This window comes from Heterocephalus glaber, unplaced genomic scaffold (genome assembly GCF_053883595.1).
Source record: "Heterocephalus glaber isolate CG9 unplaced genomic scaffold, H.glaber_assembly_v1.0 deba00001442, whole genome shotgun sequence".
Lineage (NCBI taxonomy): Eukaryota > Metazoa > Chordata > Mammalia > Rodentia > Bathyergidae > Heterocephalus > Heterocephalus glaber.
The window spans coordinates 4,907,981-4,926,519 of NW_028258296.1; the positions used below are offsets into that span (position 1 = coordinate 4,907,981).

The window sequence follows — 18,539 nt, forward strand, 5'->3', positions numbered from 1 at the left end:
AACATTCATCATGAAACTGGCTTTTTTTTTTTTAACTGAAAGTGCCTGGTAGTAAAGAAAACTGACCATTGCTGCAGTGTGTTGTGATTGTCTTGATTCATATGGGCCAGTGTACATTTGAGTCCAGTAAAACACCATCCACTTAGCTATGGGATTTAGAACATATTTATCTAATTTTTCAGAGCCTCAGTTTCTTCATCTGTGTACTGATGATAAAGTCCTCACCCATGCTCATAGATTTACCGAACAGCTGTGCAAAGGAAAGGTTAAATGCCATGCACAACATGTTGACACAGTGCCTGCTATGTAGTGGATGATGTTCAACACACACGAGAGAATTAACTAGCAGAGAGTCTGACTGCAGCAACGCTGGAGCAGCTGGCGGTCAAGGTGAGAAATGAAAACTCTGTTTTGTGATATTCTTACTTTGTTTTTCATCCAGAAAGACATCCAATTGCACAACAGTAACTTGGCTATGGGGTCTTATTTCTCAGGAATAAGAACAGAATTTCCTTTCACTGCAGGAGAGAGGCAGAATTACGGTGACCACAGGAAGGCGCTCAGGACTCCAACACACTCTGAGTTCCCACTGTGCATGGGAGTGACTGGTACCAGGGTGCCCCAATTGTTCTTAAGTTCAAGAACATGTCTGGAAACCTGTACTGAGCACTCTTAAGTCCTTTGAGAAAAACACTGTTGAGATTCTTATACTTGACCACAAATCAGGATTTCAATTTTCAGTAATAATGCACAGCAACCTGAAAGTTAAGAGTGACTCATTGCTTAGGGTGACGAGCTAACAGCTGGTTTTTGCTTTCTTTATAACGCATATTTTTTAGGTTTTCCTAGGATCGGCATTTTCTGTTAACTGCTGAGAAGTCATTTACATTTTTTAAAGGAAAAAAATCACAGAGGACTTGACTTAATTGTATCTTTATTGCAATTTTAAACCATTAGCTAGAATTTGAAAAGAAGAGAGCATTCACCTTGGCAAAGGGAGAAGATAGACTTCACTGTGGCTGCAGCCATTCATAAGAACTTTTAGGAAAGGACTGCCTGTCCCAAAGCCTCATCTGAGTGACAGAGCTTCCCTGGGGTGCGCGCATACGCGACCCTGGTCAGGTGAGGGTGAGTGCTGCTGCTCACTGGCGTCCGCGCTTGCCTAGCACAGGCCGCTCAGCTCCGTCATGGAGCAGCCCTCAGTGCAGCAGAGAGTTTGTAAGTCTCGTCTGGACATCGCCAAATGCTTCTTTGTCTCCCGCAGCCCCTCCGTGGGCACCTGTTCCTCCTGAACGAGCTCCTCTCCTGAGAAATCCAGCTTGGCGAGATTGCGCGCTAAGATTTCCTGGGAAGCCTCACGGTGCAAGTCGCTTCTTCTCTCCGCTGTAGGAAAGAGAAGGAAAGAATAGTGCACTACCTTCAAGAGCCCGGACAAAGGAGGCAGCAGTGATGCTCTGCTCTTGGAGACAGGAATTGGATTTCTGAGGCTGAAGCAGCAGGATGGAAAGTTCCAGCCCAGCCTGGGCAACTTAGCAAGACCCTGTCTCAAAAAAGGAGGGAGGGATGAGGTTGTAACTCAGTGTGAAGGCCCTGGAGCACTGGAAAAAACAGAAACATATGAAAAGTTTAAGACATAGTATACTAGGGTTTCAGTGGGGTTGCTGGTGTAAACACATACAGATACCCACTCCACTGCTCCTTAGGTCTCAGATATATTTCACATGTCTTTTTTTTCCCTAGTGCATTTTGGTTCCATTATTCCAGAGACTGATATAAATCCTGGTAAATTATGATTGCTCTCTTAAGATAAAAAAAATTATTATTTCTGTTAACATCTAGTAATATGTACTTCAACATAAACATGGTAATAGATGTTCATATTTCAATACATTAGCCCATAAAAATGTGAATACTGTGGGTCATTTTCTAAATTATGTTGTTTACCAAGTTCAGTTTCAGCCAAATTGAAACTCTTACAATCATATGTGTGGTTGCAACATGTATTATGTAATTAATTTTTCAAATTTTGGATTATAAATTTAGCAAATACAATCAATTATTAAAGTAGGATCTTTGAAAAGGCAGGTACAGAAAGACAAAGCTGTGTGATGTTATTCATCTGTGGACCTCAAAAGTTGACCTCACAGAACGGAGGATGTTGGGTACCAGGAGCTGGGGTGGGGCTGGGGGATTGTAGAATGTTGGCCAAAGAGTATAAAATTTTCTGTTGGATAGGAGGAAGATGCTTAAGAGAGCTAATGTACACACAGTGAATGTAGTTAATAGCAATGCATTGTAGTCTTGAAAATTGCTAAGACAGTGGATTTTAAGTGTTCGTATCAGGAAAAAGAAGCTAAGTATGCGAGGTCATACATATGTTAATTAGCTCAATATAGCCATTCCACAATGTACACAGTATTTAAAACACTGCTATGATAAATATATGCAACTTTTGCCAATGGAAAATAAATAATAAATAGACTCTTAACACTTTATATAGGATTAGGAGAAAGAATTCCAGTGGAACTTCTAAGTAACTCAATGCAGTGAAATCACCCTCATCACTGCGGCTGAACCCACGCGGCTGGTCCCGCCTTTGAACTGCGGTCCACAGCCCCTCCGGGTAGAATTCCCAGCCGGTTCCCCCACCCCTCACGACTCCCCTTCATTTAGGGTCCAGCACCACCGCCTCAACGCCATGGTCCCTTCTGTGGACCGGGCCTCGGGCAGGCCAGCCAGGGCTTCGCTCCCAGCCACACGGCCCACGAGCGGGTGAGGTTTCCCCTGGACAAAGCGGTAGCAGGCGCTCAGGTCACTCATTCCACGTCATCCTGATCTGAAGGCTGCACCCGAAACTGCCTGGCGCTTAGTCAGTGTCCGCAGAAGTCAGGTTCCTTCCTCCCATCCGTGCCCCACACCTGCCTGAGCTCCAGCTTCTCCTACTCCGTGATTCCCCCACCCTGGCACGTTCCCCGCACCTGCTGTACACCTGAGCTCACGGAGGCGGCCTCCATCAAGGGATCCCGGCAGAACACGACAGAACCCGGCCCTCACCTCGCTCCAAAGCCAATTCCCGTTTATTTTGATAACCCATCCCCTAAGGTGATAGAGCAGAGGCTCCTCTTAGAGGAACAGATACTAGGTAACCATTTAAAAGTAGTTTTTAGAAGAGAAAAGAGGCGCGAGAAAGGGAGCACAGAAAAGTGGGTTACCTTGCAGGCCTGGCAGGGTCCCCTCCGCCTGCCTTCTCCAGCGGGCAGTGGCACAGATGTAGACCACGGTCCTCACGTAGTCCAGGCCACACAGCTTCACCGTGTCCGTGCCCCTCACTTCGGAGACGGCAAACAGGACAGAGAACAGAAACAGGGTGAACACGGGGCCCCTCATTGTGCTGAGGCCCAAAGGATTCCCAAGTGGTGTGAACGGCCCAGTTGCGTTTTGAGGTTGCCTCAGCCTCTTGACCACTTTATACTGACCTCCCTGGCATTTTATTGGTCAGCAGGCCGTTTTAACGGTGTTTGCTGAGCACGTAGGCTGCACTCCGACGTCCTGATAATGAGCTTTCATGGCCATTGCCGATTGTGCCGCCCTTTGGGCACCAGTACTCACTGTTAGCTGCATCTGGGCCACAATAAACAGGAGCCACCGTGGCCACGTACAGACTCTGGAAGCAGCCAAGTATGAATTTCAGTCTCCACTTTGCCTGACTGATGGACACAGGCCAAGTTTTAAACTCTGCACACCTCAATAACCACATCTCTAGACCGAAAAACTTCACCTGAGCCAGGCAACACCAACGTCAAGACCGGCAAATCGCTGCATCATGAGGGTTGTAACGCCCTGCGTTTGATTCCAGGTGCCACAGATCTGGGATTTCAAGCAGGCTATATGAGGGCCCTTCTTTGTAACATTTGCTGATGACAGTAATTACCTCATAGAGCTAATGTGCTAGCATATTTTCTGCCTCACACAATGTGTTGACTTCTCTCTCCCTCAGAACAGACTAGAAAAGATAGAGATGGCTTCTCTTCATGGCTCACGGGACTTTCTCTAACTAGACTCTCCTTTTCTATCCTTTACCTATGATTAAGATTACCTTTCACAGCATGTATTTCTCATAGAAAGCTGAACCTATAATTCCAAACAGCTAAATAATGAAATTTTTTTTGGTTAAAAATCTCTGAAAACCCATTTTTGCAAAGCTCTTACCTGCACTAAGAAGGCTGGATTCAGAATCTTAAAGAATGGTCAATTCACTTTTTAGTAAGTTGGATAAACGGCTGTTTAGTTGATTCTGTATGTCTTTGTCTGTGAACCGTGGTTGAAAGAATCACCTCAAGTCTGTGGCTGGGTCCTGCCACCCAAGCCTCTTGTGCCAACCCTGGACACAAGTCTCAATTTGGCCCCGGGATAAGTTTAATGCCTCTGGATCTCAGTTTCTTCGTTTGCAAATTGGAGATGGTAACACTGACTTCATTCGGGTAATGTTAAGGACTAAATGATACAAAGAGTACTGATCAGAGAACTTTGAATAGTTTGATTATGAAGGACAACCACAATGCTGATAATCCCACCAAACATCGTCTGGGGGCTTTGAGTTAGAGTGCTAGCGTTTTAGTACTGATCTAATTTCTAGCTAAGAGACCTGGAGAAAGAATCTGACTTGTAATTCGATTCTGTAATTTTTTGAAAAGCATCACAAGATTAGTAAGGTAATGTTAATTATATCACTGGTAAATTACAAAGCACATCACATATAATTATTATATGATAATTGAGATTACTATATGTAAATTCATGAGCAAACACTCATTTATTCTTATTTTCTACCTGCTCATCCTTGGCTAATACTCACTCTTAATGCTTCTAGTGGGAATCTTTATCTTGGCAGAACTATGCATCCAACTGGTCCTGGAAGTCATTCTCAACTCCTCTCCTCACTCTTCATTGAGGAAAGCTTTTCTTTTTCTGTACACAAGCTTCCATTAAATCACAAATCTCATCAGTTCTTCTGTCTGAATTTCCCTGCAACCTCTCACTCTCTGTCCTCTACCATGACCTCTACTTCCACTGGGACGGCTGCAGTGGTCCCCATTGACCCATCATCAAGCTATGTTCCTCATGGCTGCCCAGAATCATCTTTCTCAAGCACATGATTACTACCCACCTTGAAAACCCTCTGATAGTCTCCATTTCCCTCAAGGAAAAAGATTCCTTTCACCTGGCCTAGAAAATAGACCTTGGCCTCTCTACTAACTCAGATCAGCTAATTCAGACCCTCAAACTCCAAGTGCTCCCATGACACCAAACACTTTACAGATTTTGGAATTCCAGAATCTTTTGCTTTTCCTTTGTATGTGCTGAAACTCCTTTTCCTCTACGTTTAAAATCTGGTTAACTTCTCCAACTCTACAAAGATCTGGGAATGGATATTTAAAGCACATCCATATGGACAACTTTTTACATCTTTTTATGGGTTAACTTTCTTACCACTCCTTTTAGTGCTTTTTCAAATGCCCAATCAATAAGAATCAAAATGAGCAATTAACATGCAACTGAATGGCAAAACAAAAATAAAAATCAAGATAAAATAAAATAATAAAAGTATAGGCATAGGACCAGAATAGATATTTTTCAAACAAGTCATACAAGGGCCCAAGGTATATGAAAAGGTAGTCAACATCAAGAATCATTAGGAAGGGCCGGGGATTTAGCTCAGTGGTTCCGGTGCCTGCCTCGTAAGCACAAGGTCCCAAGTTCGATCCCCGGTACCAAAAAAAAAAAAAAGAATCATTAGGAAAATACAAATCAAATACACAATGAAATATCATCTCACATGTCAGGAAGGCTGTTCTCCAAAAGACAGAGGCAAGTGTTGGCATGGACATGGAGTAAAAGAAATTCTTGCATGCTGTTGGTGGGAATATATACTGGTACAGCTATTATAGAGAGCAGTACCCAAGTTCCTCAAAAATTAACAATGGAGCTACCTTGTGATTCAAGAGTTACACTTTTGGCTATATATTGAAAAGAAATGAAATCCAAATGTCAAAGAGATTTCTGCATGCCCATGTTACAGCAACATTATTCACAATAATTAAAATATGGAATCAGCCTTCATGTTTATTGGTGAATGAATGGATAAATAATATGTAGTTTGTGTGTGCATGACTGTATATATAGATGTGTATGCATTTTAAAATATATCTTAGAAAACAAAAATTGATACATCAAGCTTTATTTTGGGATAGAATATAGACGGGGGACAGCTATTTTTTTAATGTCTTTGTTGTCATTTTGGCCTTTTAGAAATTAATACTCAATAAATAATCAAAATATGTGCAATAGTTTGGAAAATTCAAGGAAATTATTATCAGTGAGGTCCAGTGTAAAGCCCTGAAAACATCCTAGGATCCTCTGTTCTTCCTGGTATAAGAGCGCTGTAGCTTTCAACAGCTGACTCATTCAAAAAGAACACATATGTGATGTAAGCACATCTTTCACCATTTGTTCTGAATGCCACATAAATGTCCTGTCAATATTTTAAAAGCCATGATCATTTTTATAGGATTCAGAACAATATTTTATATGATTCAACTTAGTGGACATGCTGCACTTTCTACTTAACCCAGGAGCTGGTTTCATATAAACTGTCAGCTTTTTAGTTTTATTGCCAAATGAGAATGTCAACCTAGAGCCGTGAAGGCCGATAGCCTAGTAAACATTCTGTGGGTTCTGGGGAAGATTTGAACATGGTACAAAATTCTGAACAAACAAGACGTGGACCCGAAATGTTATGTGCATAGACTGCGTCTCCTGGAGGAGAGGACAGCTCGGAGCCAACTGCCAACAGCAAAGAGGTCTCAAAAGACCTGGCTCTGGGGACGTGGCTCTGGGACAATGCGAACAGGAGCTGCTGCATCTGAGCACCTGCTGTGTACCCACATTTTTCTAGGTCTTTCTAGGTCTTTCACCTTGGAGATATATCGCTCCCCGGTAGCCCGCAGGAGCACAGTCTCACAAAGCAGCTACTATGATAGGCACCAAAAGAAAGTGATCACAGATCCGCTTTTACTTTTCTCTTAAGGGGAGGGGTGATTTTTTATTGCTATAGAACAAAGAAAGCTATGAGGATGTTGTTCAGTTTCCCAGGGTGATTTTATGTTCTCTGTATTTTCCGCAGTTTTAAATGTTTTATTCTCTCTGATGTTTAGGCCAGGCATGGAGATGCACATCTGAAGGTCCAAGAAGAGCATTTGAAAGGCTCAGGCAAGAGGATTACAACTTCAAGGGCAGGATGGGGACTTCAGCGAGATCAGAAAGAAAGGCAGGAAGGAGAAGAAGTGGGGGAGGAAGAAGAGGAAAGGGAGGAAGAGGAAGAGAAGGAGGAGGGGGAGGAGGAGGAGGGAAAAAGAAGGAAGGACAGAAGTGGGGGGAAGAGGGAGGAGCTCAGAGCTCCCTGGGTTCAATTCTCAAGTGCTTCAGTTTTTAAAAAGGAATCTTGGGCCTGGGATTTAGCTCAGTGGTTCCGCCACCTGCCCCACAAGGGCAAGGATCAGAAAAAAGTGTGGGGGGGATATTAAGAAGTGAGACAAACATGAAACCAGAGTTTCCCCTTTGACAGTTCATTTGCTCCACAAGTACGTGCTGCACCTCCACCCTGTGGAGGTGCTGTTCTAGACGTCAGAGACACAACATGGTTTACAGTCTACCCTCAAGGAGCTTACAGTCTAGGTTAGAGGCAGACACTCAGCAAGTGAACACAAATAAATACTTAGCATAGCAGGTATAAGTCTCAGTTTAGAGACCCAGCTATATAAGAAAAATATCTGTGTCTTCTATAGCTCGGTGCAGTTTTTCATTCCAAGTCTCCATTCCACTCAGCTGGCAGGAACAAACCACATGCACAGCAGGCTAATGTCCATCCAGCTTGGGTTTCCTTGATTTCCTTCCCTGTCCCTGGACATCACAGTAGCATCTGACTCTATGCCCAGGACCTTCTCTAAGAGCTGGCTCTTCCTCAGTGCTCGGCTTCCTCGATTCCAGTAGCTTTTGGTTGTTTTCTGCACACTACTCCATGCATGGGGAATGGTTTTCAAAGTTGACTGCACCTCTCCCCGGTCATCCTCCCTCCTGGACAATGCCTTTTAGAAGCCTGGCCTGCATCTCCTCTGCTCTGTGGATCCACAGCCCTCCGTTTACTTAATCTCCCACCCCTACCATATCTGAAGAAAGTATGTATTTCTTTTTATGCTTAAGATGTGTTCTATATCCAGATACTTTTCCGTAGTTCTATGGTTTTACAGAGTATGATGAATACCTTTGATTTACTGTGATGGTATATGTTTCCTTGAACTTAGCATAGAACCAGCAACTTGAGAGGAGAAAGGCAATGACAAACAACTGGGATTGAAAAGTAAATGTGTAAGGCTGGGGCTGTAGCTCAGTGATAAAGCACTTGCCTGGCATTCCTGAGGCCCTGAGTCCAATTCTGAGCACTGAGAAGAAATCTAAATATTGTGCCTCAACAATAACTTCTGAAATAATGCCCTGAGGGAAATTCATGGTGGCTTGAGAGGATTTAGCAAGAGGACCAAGTTTAGTCTGGTGTGTGTTATGGGAAGTACTCAAAAAGAACTACACTGCTATAAACATGGATGTTCTTGCATTCCTGTAATGTGATGTCTTTAACTCTTTCAGGAAGCTGCCTAGAAGGGGAAGAGCTGGGTCAGATAGAATTTCTATTTTTAGTTTTTTCAAGAATCTCTATACTGATTTCGATAGTGGTTGGACTACATTCCCACTAACAATGTTTGTAGTAGCACAATTCACAATAGCTAACTCTTGGAAGTGGCCTATATGTCCATCAACAGATGAACAGATGAAGCAAATGTGGTATTTACACACAATGGAGTACTATGCTGCTATAAAGAAAAATACACTTGAGACATTTGTAGGAAAATGGATGTATCTTGAGATCATAATGTTAAATGAAATAAATCAGACACACAAGCCTAAATATCACATGGTTTCTTTTATATGAGAATCACAAAGTATGAATAAATTAAAGGACAACATAAATGATAGCTAATAGGAAACATGGAGGCATATCTTTTGCAATGGGAAGATAACAATTAAAAAGACATAAAAAGTAAGATGTGTCATGTATACGTACCAACTCTCCACAATGAATGTAATCATTATGTACTGCAAATACGTACTAATAACGTAAAACTTTTTAAAAATATGAAAGGAAAGACTGTCCTAAGAAGGTGACATATGAAATGGGACCTGAAAGATGAAAGCAGAATGTTCCTAACAAAAGATCAATATGTCAAGGTCGAAGGGCAAGTGAATAGAAAAAAATCAAGTTTATGAACATTATCTTAATTACAGAAGAATATGCATTAAATATTTACCATGCAATAGCAGAAAATGTGCAACTGTTCAAAGTCTTGGGCTTCAGCTCAAGCATGACCAAGTGCCACCTGAATGGCCCTTCGCCTGCTGTTATCTCCTTAACTATATCATCTGGAAATTAGATATTATGATAATTTCACAACTAGTACAGCCACCTGCCCACCTGCCTCACAGGACTGCTGTGAGGATACACTGAGATAATGGATGTGAAAGTGTTTTACAAATTGTAAAAACTTAATATGGATTATTACCAGTATATCAATAAATAAATCTACTAAGCATTCACAGTAAAATTCAACATTTTCTTTCAAGAGACTCGAGATAAAAGGCCACTGGAAAGGGAAAAAAAGCGATTGTAACCTTGGGTAACTTTGTGTCCTGAAACTGTGGTTTTTCTTAAGAGCAAAATTTTAAAATTATGATTCTCCTTGTTTCTTTACTACCTATCTTTATTTCTTCTATCCTACCTTATTCCTCTGGCCCCTGCCCCCCCGAGTCTTTGATCCCTTATTATTAAGGGATGCTGGGGACCAAAGGTCTATCTTCTTAGGACTGATTCCAGCCAGTAGGGATGCTGACACTGCCTAGCCAGGCACTGAAAGACTCACCCTAAGTACTTTAAAGAAGACATAGGAAGATAAGGTTTTGATGTTTGAAGAACCATCATGCTTTGGTAATCACATTGCTTGGGACATTAGCAAGTTATTGAAGCTTAAGGCAGAGTCTGACATTGTACTAATTTGTGAATATAAGTCTTGTAATGTTGATGCTGTAATTTAGAGTTGTCAGGAATGTATATATAAAACTGTTTTAATAATAGAACATGTAAGTCTCAGCCTGACTGGGAGCTGAGAAGTCTGGAGGATATAAATTTTATAAGCACGTTAAACAAGCAAGGGCCAAGAGTTAAAAATAGAATGATGGTAAATAGTAGTTCCCCAAATGGTAGAAGGCAGATAAAATTTGGCAGCAGTTGGCATAAGCCTCTTATCTTTAATATTAATCTCTCTTTGTCCTGAGATATTTTTACAACAGGTAGAGTTTAAGAGCATGCAGACTCCTCTCTGTTTTATCAATAATAAATCCAATGTCCTTCCATTTTTAAATATAATAATAATGACCAAAGAATAAACTGAATAAAGATTGAGCCATTAAAATTCTTACTTTAAGGCTCATAACTTGCATGTGTCCTCTATTTTATAGACCTGATGATCTTTTGTAGTGATTGACTCTTGATAATATAAATGTATAAAATCTGAAGTAGATAAGAGAAAGTTAGTTTATACCAGGAAAGTAAATTCTTAGTAGTTTAAACATGTATATTATCACTTTTATCTTGTAGGCAGACCTATGCAAGAAGCCAAATCTTTATCGGAGGAATATGTGAAAACACATTACAATAGCATAGCAGCCATACATTAAGACAGGCTGAAGGACCCATTCTTGGCAAAGCTAATAGGACTGGGAATCTAGACCTCCCCTGGCTATCAGTTAAGAAGTTCATGTGTGGCTGCAGAGCATGAGAAACTCTTGGTACAATGTTTGGAGCCCCTGTTGATATCTAGTCTAGTTCTCTGCTTTTATATTACTATTAATTATTCCACTTTTTGGTTATATATTTGTTGCTGGGGGTTTAAAACTAAATCAGAATAAGACCTGTGTTCATCAACCTGAAAGCTTCTTTTTCCTCTTAAGGTTAGTTAAGGCTCCTTGAGTGTTACTTTCAGAGTTGTGTGAGGAGCCTTTTCACTCCTCTAGATTTTACCTTTACCAGCTCTGTCATCCACTGGGACAGGCCACCATTTTACTTGGCCATACGTAGGGAATCCCCTGGAAGCATGAGGACATTTTTCTCCACAGGGACCTCCCTCTTTGTAGAGTGCACATTCCTTGGCTCCTGTCCTCTGAGGTCAGCAATCTCCCTGACCAGGAGATTCATCAGAATTTCATGGTCCTTTTGGAGAGTCACATCATTCCCTGAGTCCTGGCTGATCTGGGAGGGAAACAGCCAAAATATTGCTTGTCCTTGTAGTTCTTTTATCTCTTTAAATTTGGATCTTTAAGTCTTGGTTTTTGAACACCTAGAAGTTCAGTCATATCAGCCTTGAAGGGGGAGTAGTGAGTCCTACTTTAACTATTGTAATCTCTTTTTTTCTTATATTGGGGCACTTGAAATAGGGAATGAGGTCAGAGGGCAGTTCCTCTTTTATTTAATAGGGATTTTTACTGGGAGTCAGTGTCATGTCCATCATCTTGTAGATGCTGGCCATGGCCTGCTAACATACTGTTCAGCATGTCTATTAGAAGTCATACTCCTATAGGGTGTTCGTAGACAACAGCTATACTTTTACAAGGAAAATGTAAAAGAAAGCTAATAAGAGCAAAAACGAATTTAGGTAGTTCACTAGTGTTGAACCAAGAAACACGGATAATAAGTACAGCTTTGTTTGTAAGAGTACTCATTAGACATCTTTTTATGAATCTGACTGTAAATGTTTTAAAGAAAAAATGTGGATGAAAAAAGACTTAGAACAGCTAAGGTCAAGACTTTGAGCAGTGATTTTAGCAACTGACAAAGTAATGTAGTTACTTTTTATTCTATAAAACACATAAGGTTAATAATTAAGACTGGCATTATTATACCAAGACCACAAGGCTGCCTTTATCATCTCCATTTAAAGATGATCGTTTTAAGACAATTAAGAACATATAGCATAAACGTGAAAAATAATTTTACTTTGGAGAACATCAGTATAGTATGATAAGATGTTTACCTAAATTTGGTATTTTATAAAGCTTGTACACTTGGTGAACATAAATGTATTTAATATACAAAGATGTTAGCAATAATTAGCATTGGAGGTACATAGAGGCCAAATAATATATGCATTTAGCTTTTATTTTTGAGATACAATTTAAAATCCTTTAATGAGTCTAGCTAGATTACAGCATCAACAGGAGTTAGAGGACAGCTTTTCTTTTCCTACAAGTTCAGCAAACAGTGCTGATGACCACAGAAAGACTTCTTGCCCAATATACAAATGTGTCTCATTTACACAGTAACAAAATGCTTGTTTAGTCAAAGCTGGTAGATATAGATCAGGTGTTTAAAGGCAGGACTTAATAGTCTCAAATATAAACAGTGGAGATGCCAAAAAGTTTTGATCATTTTATATGTTTCAGGTTCAAAGGCAACAAATAAATATTGTATAAAAGAGAGCATTTATGGGTTACCTTTTATTATTAAACTTGCTTGTTTTTAAATCTATAAATGTTGTTTCTTTGACAAAGATCAGGCACACAGTATAGTTAGGAGGTAGATAGGTAGGTAGATAGTTAGATAATCCATTCCCAGATACTTACATATAGTATAAAATATACTGTAATAATCTGAAATAATAGTTATTTTTTAGCCAGAGTTACAAACTATTTCAAAGACTTTACAACAAACTAACATTTAAATAAACCTTAACTTTTTAAAAACTCAGTATTTTAAAAGTCCAATAGAAAACATGAGCCTTAATTGTTCAGATAGCTGATGAGATTTTTGTTTTATATATGTGCATTAAATTTTGAATTTTGAAATTAATCTTTTAATTTGTCAACTTAGTTAATATAATAATTTTTTAAAAGACTATTTATTGGGTTGGGACACAACAAGACTCAGGAGAAAACTGGAGGAATCACCCTCAGTTGCACAAACTGAAGAAAATTGTTCAGACAGCTGCCTTTCCAGCCATGGAAGGGTCCTCCTCCTAAAAGTTGTACTTCTCTTAGCTTATAGATAAGTAGGCACTCATGTAATTATTCCCAATGCCTTTTGTTCACATAGCTTAAAAATCATGTTTATTTAAGTCGCTTAGTAAAATAGAAGTAAGGACCTCTTTAAAACTGCCAACGTATGTTTTACCTAGGTTATTAGTAACAACTCAAGATAATATTTACCCTCACTAAAAAGTTAAGTACAACATCCATATCTTTCTGTGTTTCAAGTACAACAGCTTTTGGAGATGTCTTTGGTTAAAAAAAATAATGAAGTATTAATTATGTTTGTCTAATATCTTGCTTTCCATAAGTAATATAAAATTAGTTGCTATGATAGGTCAAATTTTAAAATACATATTATAAATATTTAGAGAAAATGTCTGAGCCATTAGCTGTTAAACATAAATTCAAATGCTCTTAAGGTTTGTAAAAGATAAGATATTGGGATCTATTAATGTGTTTTTATAAATTACTAATGTATAAAAAGGTTAAATATTACTTCCTTAAGGTTGCTAGGATTAAAAATTCTAATATATAATTCTTATTTAGCATATATATATATATATAAATATATAACCATATATAAATTTTTGCCTAAGGGAGGTCCCCTGGGTGAGGAAGGAGCAGCCCAGCCCCCTTCCGTGCTGGAAAAGCAAAGCCTGAGCCAGCTGCCTCCAGTTTTCTGCACAGAGGACGCATGCTCTAGTTTCTCCCAGAGTCTTGTTGTGACCCATCCCAACAAATATTCTTTTTAAAACTTATTACCTGTAATTAAGTTGACTAATTAAGAGATTCATTTACAAAATTCAAAATGTAATGAATGCACTTATATAAAACCAAAATCTCCTCAATAGTCTAAACAATAAGGTTCTTCCTTTAATGTCCTGGTGTGTTTGCTAACCCTTCAATATCTGTATTTTTTTAAGAACAGTTTTTAACATATACCCAGCCACCTATCAGCTGGTTTAATAAAATAAAAAGAAGGGAGGAGACACAAGATGAGCTCAGTGGAGCAGCTGCAGCCCCTTTGGGGATTATTACAAACAGACCAGCAGGCGAAAACAAAACAGACAAAAACATGGACAACACAAAACAATTTCATGAAACCAGAGTGCACTTTTGGATGTATTGGCCGTGTTGGATTGTAGTAAGCCTTTTTTTTTTTTTTTTTTAAGTTTTAGGTTTATAACTACAAACAAACTAGTCAGAATTCTCCCAAGTGCATATCATTTAGTGTTTATTTCTATGTAAATCCTAACAGATTTTTTTGCAATATTGAGGTTACTCTAACAACATAAAATTAGACCAGTGAGAGTCAGAAGGGGGAAAGACAGGAGCTGTTGATTGGCAGACGGGATCTTGGTCCATTTCTCCCAGTGTTGCAACACCAGTTGGAGGCCTCGTCTCTTTGCTCTCTAACTTAGGTTTAGAAAAGTACAGAGAAAACCAACTATTTTTCCTTGATGTCTTGTTTTTTAAAAAAAGTCTCAAAAAATAAATAAATAAAAATTTAAAAAGTCTCAACTTTGTAAAATACATCGTAAAAGTGATATTTTAGGGATGGATATTAAGTTATTTATAATCTTGCGAGCAGCATGCATTTTTAAGGTCTCCCTTGTGTATTTTGCAAAGAGATTTTAAGAAAAGAGAGAGCATACAAAACAGGATCCTTTTAGGTTCTCTAAAATCCAATCAAACAACATGTCCATCCCAGGAATGAGCCTGTGGGCCCATTGCCAGGGTTCCATAGCAGCAGTCACCAGCCCCGAAGGGACAGAGCTGCTAATTTTCCCCTCTGTCCTTATGAGAGCCGAGGCCCCTGTTCCACATGTAGAATCCACTCTCAGCATTTAGGGAACATCCGAAAGTATGCACAGTTGCAGGAAGATAGAAAGGTTGAAAAAAAGTCATACACGAGGAGCTGGATTTTACTCAAAGTTACCTCCAAGATATTTACATCTGGAGGCAATCGATTTAGGGATAAATATTGATTTCTTTGTAAAGAACTCATGGGAATTTAGAAACTCTACAATGCCTTTTTGTCCGTAGTAATATTCTAGACAGGCAGGTTAGGTAGAGGGTAGCAGGCACATAGAGAGGTGCTGGGCCCAAGATAGTCAGGGCGACCAGGCCTTGGTCAGATAAGCAGGCGCCTAAGGTCAAAGGTTAACAGGAATCAGGTGGACAATTAAGTCCAGGGATATGAAAAGGATGCAGCAAACAAAGTGATGGATAGCTGCTATATAAATCCTGCTCCTACCTCGCTGGAAGACATCTTTTCCTTCTCATTTTGTTCTTTTAATGAACCATGTGGTTAGGATAGCAACCAAGAGGTGCTTCAGGCAAACGCTCACCGTGGCCTCGAGTCCTCGTGGGTCTATTTCTAGTTGCAGTGAGCTTGTTTTGGTGCATAGGTCGGCCTTGGTTTGACTCAGCGTGGTATGGGCCCTGGTTATTTTTTGGTATAAAAACTCCTAGATGGAGTCCGCTTAGCTATTATTCTCTTGACTATTGTTCTCTCTTAATGAATACTCCTCCACTCTACCTCTTTTATCCTCAAATTCAATCTTTAACTTCCTAAGACACTGACTCAGATAATGCTGCCACAGCACTAACGACAAACCATGAGCTGGGTTAGATGGGGAGATGAACATGAGCCTGAGATTATTACAAGAAATGAATGAGCAGATTGGCTCAACAAACAAACACACACACACGCACGCGCACACAGGCACTGCTGGCCAGGCAGGAGGAGGGCATGGCAGGGCTGTGGCATCCGCCGTGGCTGACCACCCCAGGCATCAGCACCTCAGTGGAACCACACAGATTCGCCCCCTTCCCACACTCAGGCCCCAGCCCTGCAGTCCCCACTCACAAGTGCTGCTAACTCTCCCTTCACACCCCTGGCTCCCATCTCTCCCTACTCATTAACACCACAAAGTTACAGGATTCGGTGGGAAAGAGGGAGAATGAGTTTTAGGGAAGAGAAGAAGCCAAAGGAATAGTGTGACCCAGTTTGTGCCCTTCAGTTACAAGAGGGAAAGAGGTTAGCTAGGGAGAGATTAAAGAGGATTGCAAAGAGCAATGAAGAGCCATTTAGAGGATCTCCTTTGGTCTAAGGCATTTGTGGGGGGTGTGAATCTAGACAAGCCATGACATCAAAGGCCAAATAGTTTTTTGTTTAAAAGTATTCTGCTGAACTTACCAAAGTTGGTGCCTCAGTTTACCTCCTGGCTGACTCACCAAAGGATGTCACTAGTTTGAGGTCCAAGGAGAGCCCCCAAAGGGCAGATTTGGACCTCAACCCACTTCATCCATGGGGTAGTTTTTGGGCTCGCTGACTTCCATAGCAGAGAATCTTCCCAACATGGTAGACACACGAAGAGGTTTATTGGGGAGAAGGAAGTACACACTCAGGTGTGGGCCCCCAGAGAGGGCTGCATTATGGCCTGGGGTTGGGGCTTATGTGGCCTTTGGGTGCCTTAAAGCGCAGCCCAGGGCATGGTTTATGGCCTTACTGTGTCCTGAAGACCTGAGGAATTGCTCTGAGTTTCCTAGCAGGGAAAGAGGCCTTGTAACCCTTTTTTGTGTCCTGAAGCTGCAGTTTTTCGTAAGTCTGATTTTAAAGTTCTGATTTCCCTTGTCTCTTTTCAATTTTTATTTCTTCTATTCTACCTCTCGAAGAAATGGTCTGAGGTGGGGAGGGTCAGGCACAGACCTACTGAGGGAGCAGGGGCAGCAGTGCAGAGTGCAGCTGGGAAGGTGGGGTGGCTGGGGACCACATCTGCTGTGAGGACCAAGACCATGCATGTGGCTTAGAGCAAACAAGTGGCCTGCATTGCTTGGTTCCTGCATCCGCCTCCCTGCGGGGTGGAAATCTGAGGTCTGTTTGCCTCCTCCACTCCCTGGCACTTTCAGGAATACACCTGGGCCTGAACACCCAGGCCCTGGGTTCCCAGATGGGCCCTCCGGGGTGAGTGTGCCCCTACCCTGCTCTGGATAGCAGGGCTCCAGGTGTGTATGGAGGAAAAAAAAAAAAAAAAAAGCCTCAGAAGTGAATCCAGCCCAGCAGCAGACTACAAACCATTAACCAGCTGTGCCCCGAGGGCTCAGCTTCCAGACTGCATGGGATAGTTAGGTGGGATCAGAGCGGACTCACACCAGGCCCCCAACTGCCTTAATGCAGCAGGAGAGGACCCCGACAGATGCTTCCAGCATCCAAGCACCCAGAGAGAAGGAAGTTTTGGATCAACCCCATTTTTCTCCTTTTTAAATTAATTTTATTTTTTCAAGCTTTAATTGGATTTTTTAATCTCATGTTCTTCACCCTCTTGTTCATTTTCTTTTCCTTTTAAAAAATCTTGCTGCTTCTTTCTTCTTTCCTTTTCCTCAGCCCCCTTTGAAAGTTATTTCATTTTTATTAACTTTTGTCTTCTTAGTTTCTTCTATATTATTTTGCCCCTTTGTTTTCTATTGTTATCAGTAGTGTTTTTAAATTGTGTTTCTATAGCTGGTTTGTGTCTGGAGTTGTTCTCTCTTTCTTTTTTAATGTTCATGGTAGTTTTGTTTGTAGTTAAAATTGATAATATCCCAAATCTCTGCCCACTGTAGAATGGGTAAGTAAATGGGTAAATGGTGCAATGGAACATCACACAGCAATGAAAAGCAGTATATCTTTATTATACGTGGTGTCCTCCCGAGTCTGGTTTGCAAAAGGAAGACAGATGCAAGGTAATGTGATGAGCACCTTCTTTTAATCCTGCCAAGGCATCTCTGACTCACATGCACCCTGGTATAGAGAACACCCTCTTGAGAATGTGCAGCCTGGACACTCACCCTTGGCAGGTGCTGCTGTGGAAAAGCAGAGATACAGACAGCGGAGGGGCCTGTGACTCAGAGTTAAAGCACTCAGGTTGGAATTGCAGCTGTGCCGTTGCTTGTATCAGCCCTAAGCCTACTGAAAAATAAACTTCTTGAACTTCTGAGAAGAGAGCAGAATGGTGAGGAGCAGAAAAACAGCCACTTCAATATTTGGAATCCAGACATGAATATAGCATTGTGAAGAAGAAAATGAGAAGGGAAGTGGATCCCCAGGACCCAGCAAGGATCTGAATTGAGAATTAGAGCCCACAGGGAGAGTGAAGAGAGGGAAGGCAATGTAGAAGAGGGAGGTAGCAAGTGGTGCTTTCTCCCTGAGCCTCAGCTCACAGCTTGGGAGGGGCAAACCTGCAGATGTATGGTGACTACTGGGGACCCCAGAAGCCTCCATGGAGAAATGTACCAGTGGAATAGAGCAGTGCACATGATGGAATGCTGTGGTTGGTGAGTTATTAGGGTTCAGATGTTTCCCCAGG

At 41.0% G+C, this 18,539-nt stretch overlaps 1 protein-coding gene across 1 annotated transcript; it reads right to left on the reverse strand.

The window, feature by feature from the left end:
* Nucleotides 1-736: 736 nt before the first annotated feature.
* Insl5 (insulin like 5) lies at nt 737-5,571 on the reverse strand. Its single transcript, XM_004841496.3, has 2 exons — nt 3,213-5,571; nt 737-1,383 (listed from the first exon to the last, which is right to left on the reverse strand). Exons 1-2 carry the CDS (start codon nt 3,385-3,387, stop codon nt 1,163-1,165), a joined length of 396 nt encoding a protein of 131 aa, XP_004841553.1. The 5' UTR covers nt 3,388-5,571; the 3' UTR covers nt 737-1,162.
* Nucleotides 5,572-18,539: the final 12,968 nt, after the last annotated feature.

Bases quoted from the DNA above. Each gene is read 5' to 3' on its own strand.
- Insl5 (XM_004841496.3), bottom strand. From the start codon at position 3,387: ATGAGGGGCCCCGTGTTCACCCTGTTTCTGTTCTCTGTCCTGTTTGCC. The intron at 1,384-3,212 runs GTAACCCACTTT...TCTTTCCTACAG, and splicing joins GACCCTGCCAGGCCTGCAAG to CGGAGAGAAGAAGCGACTTG.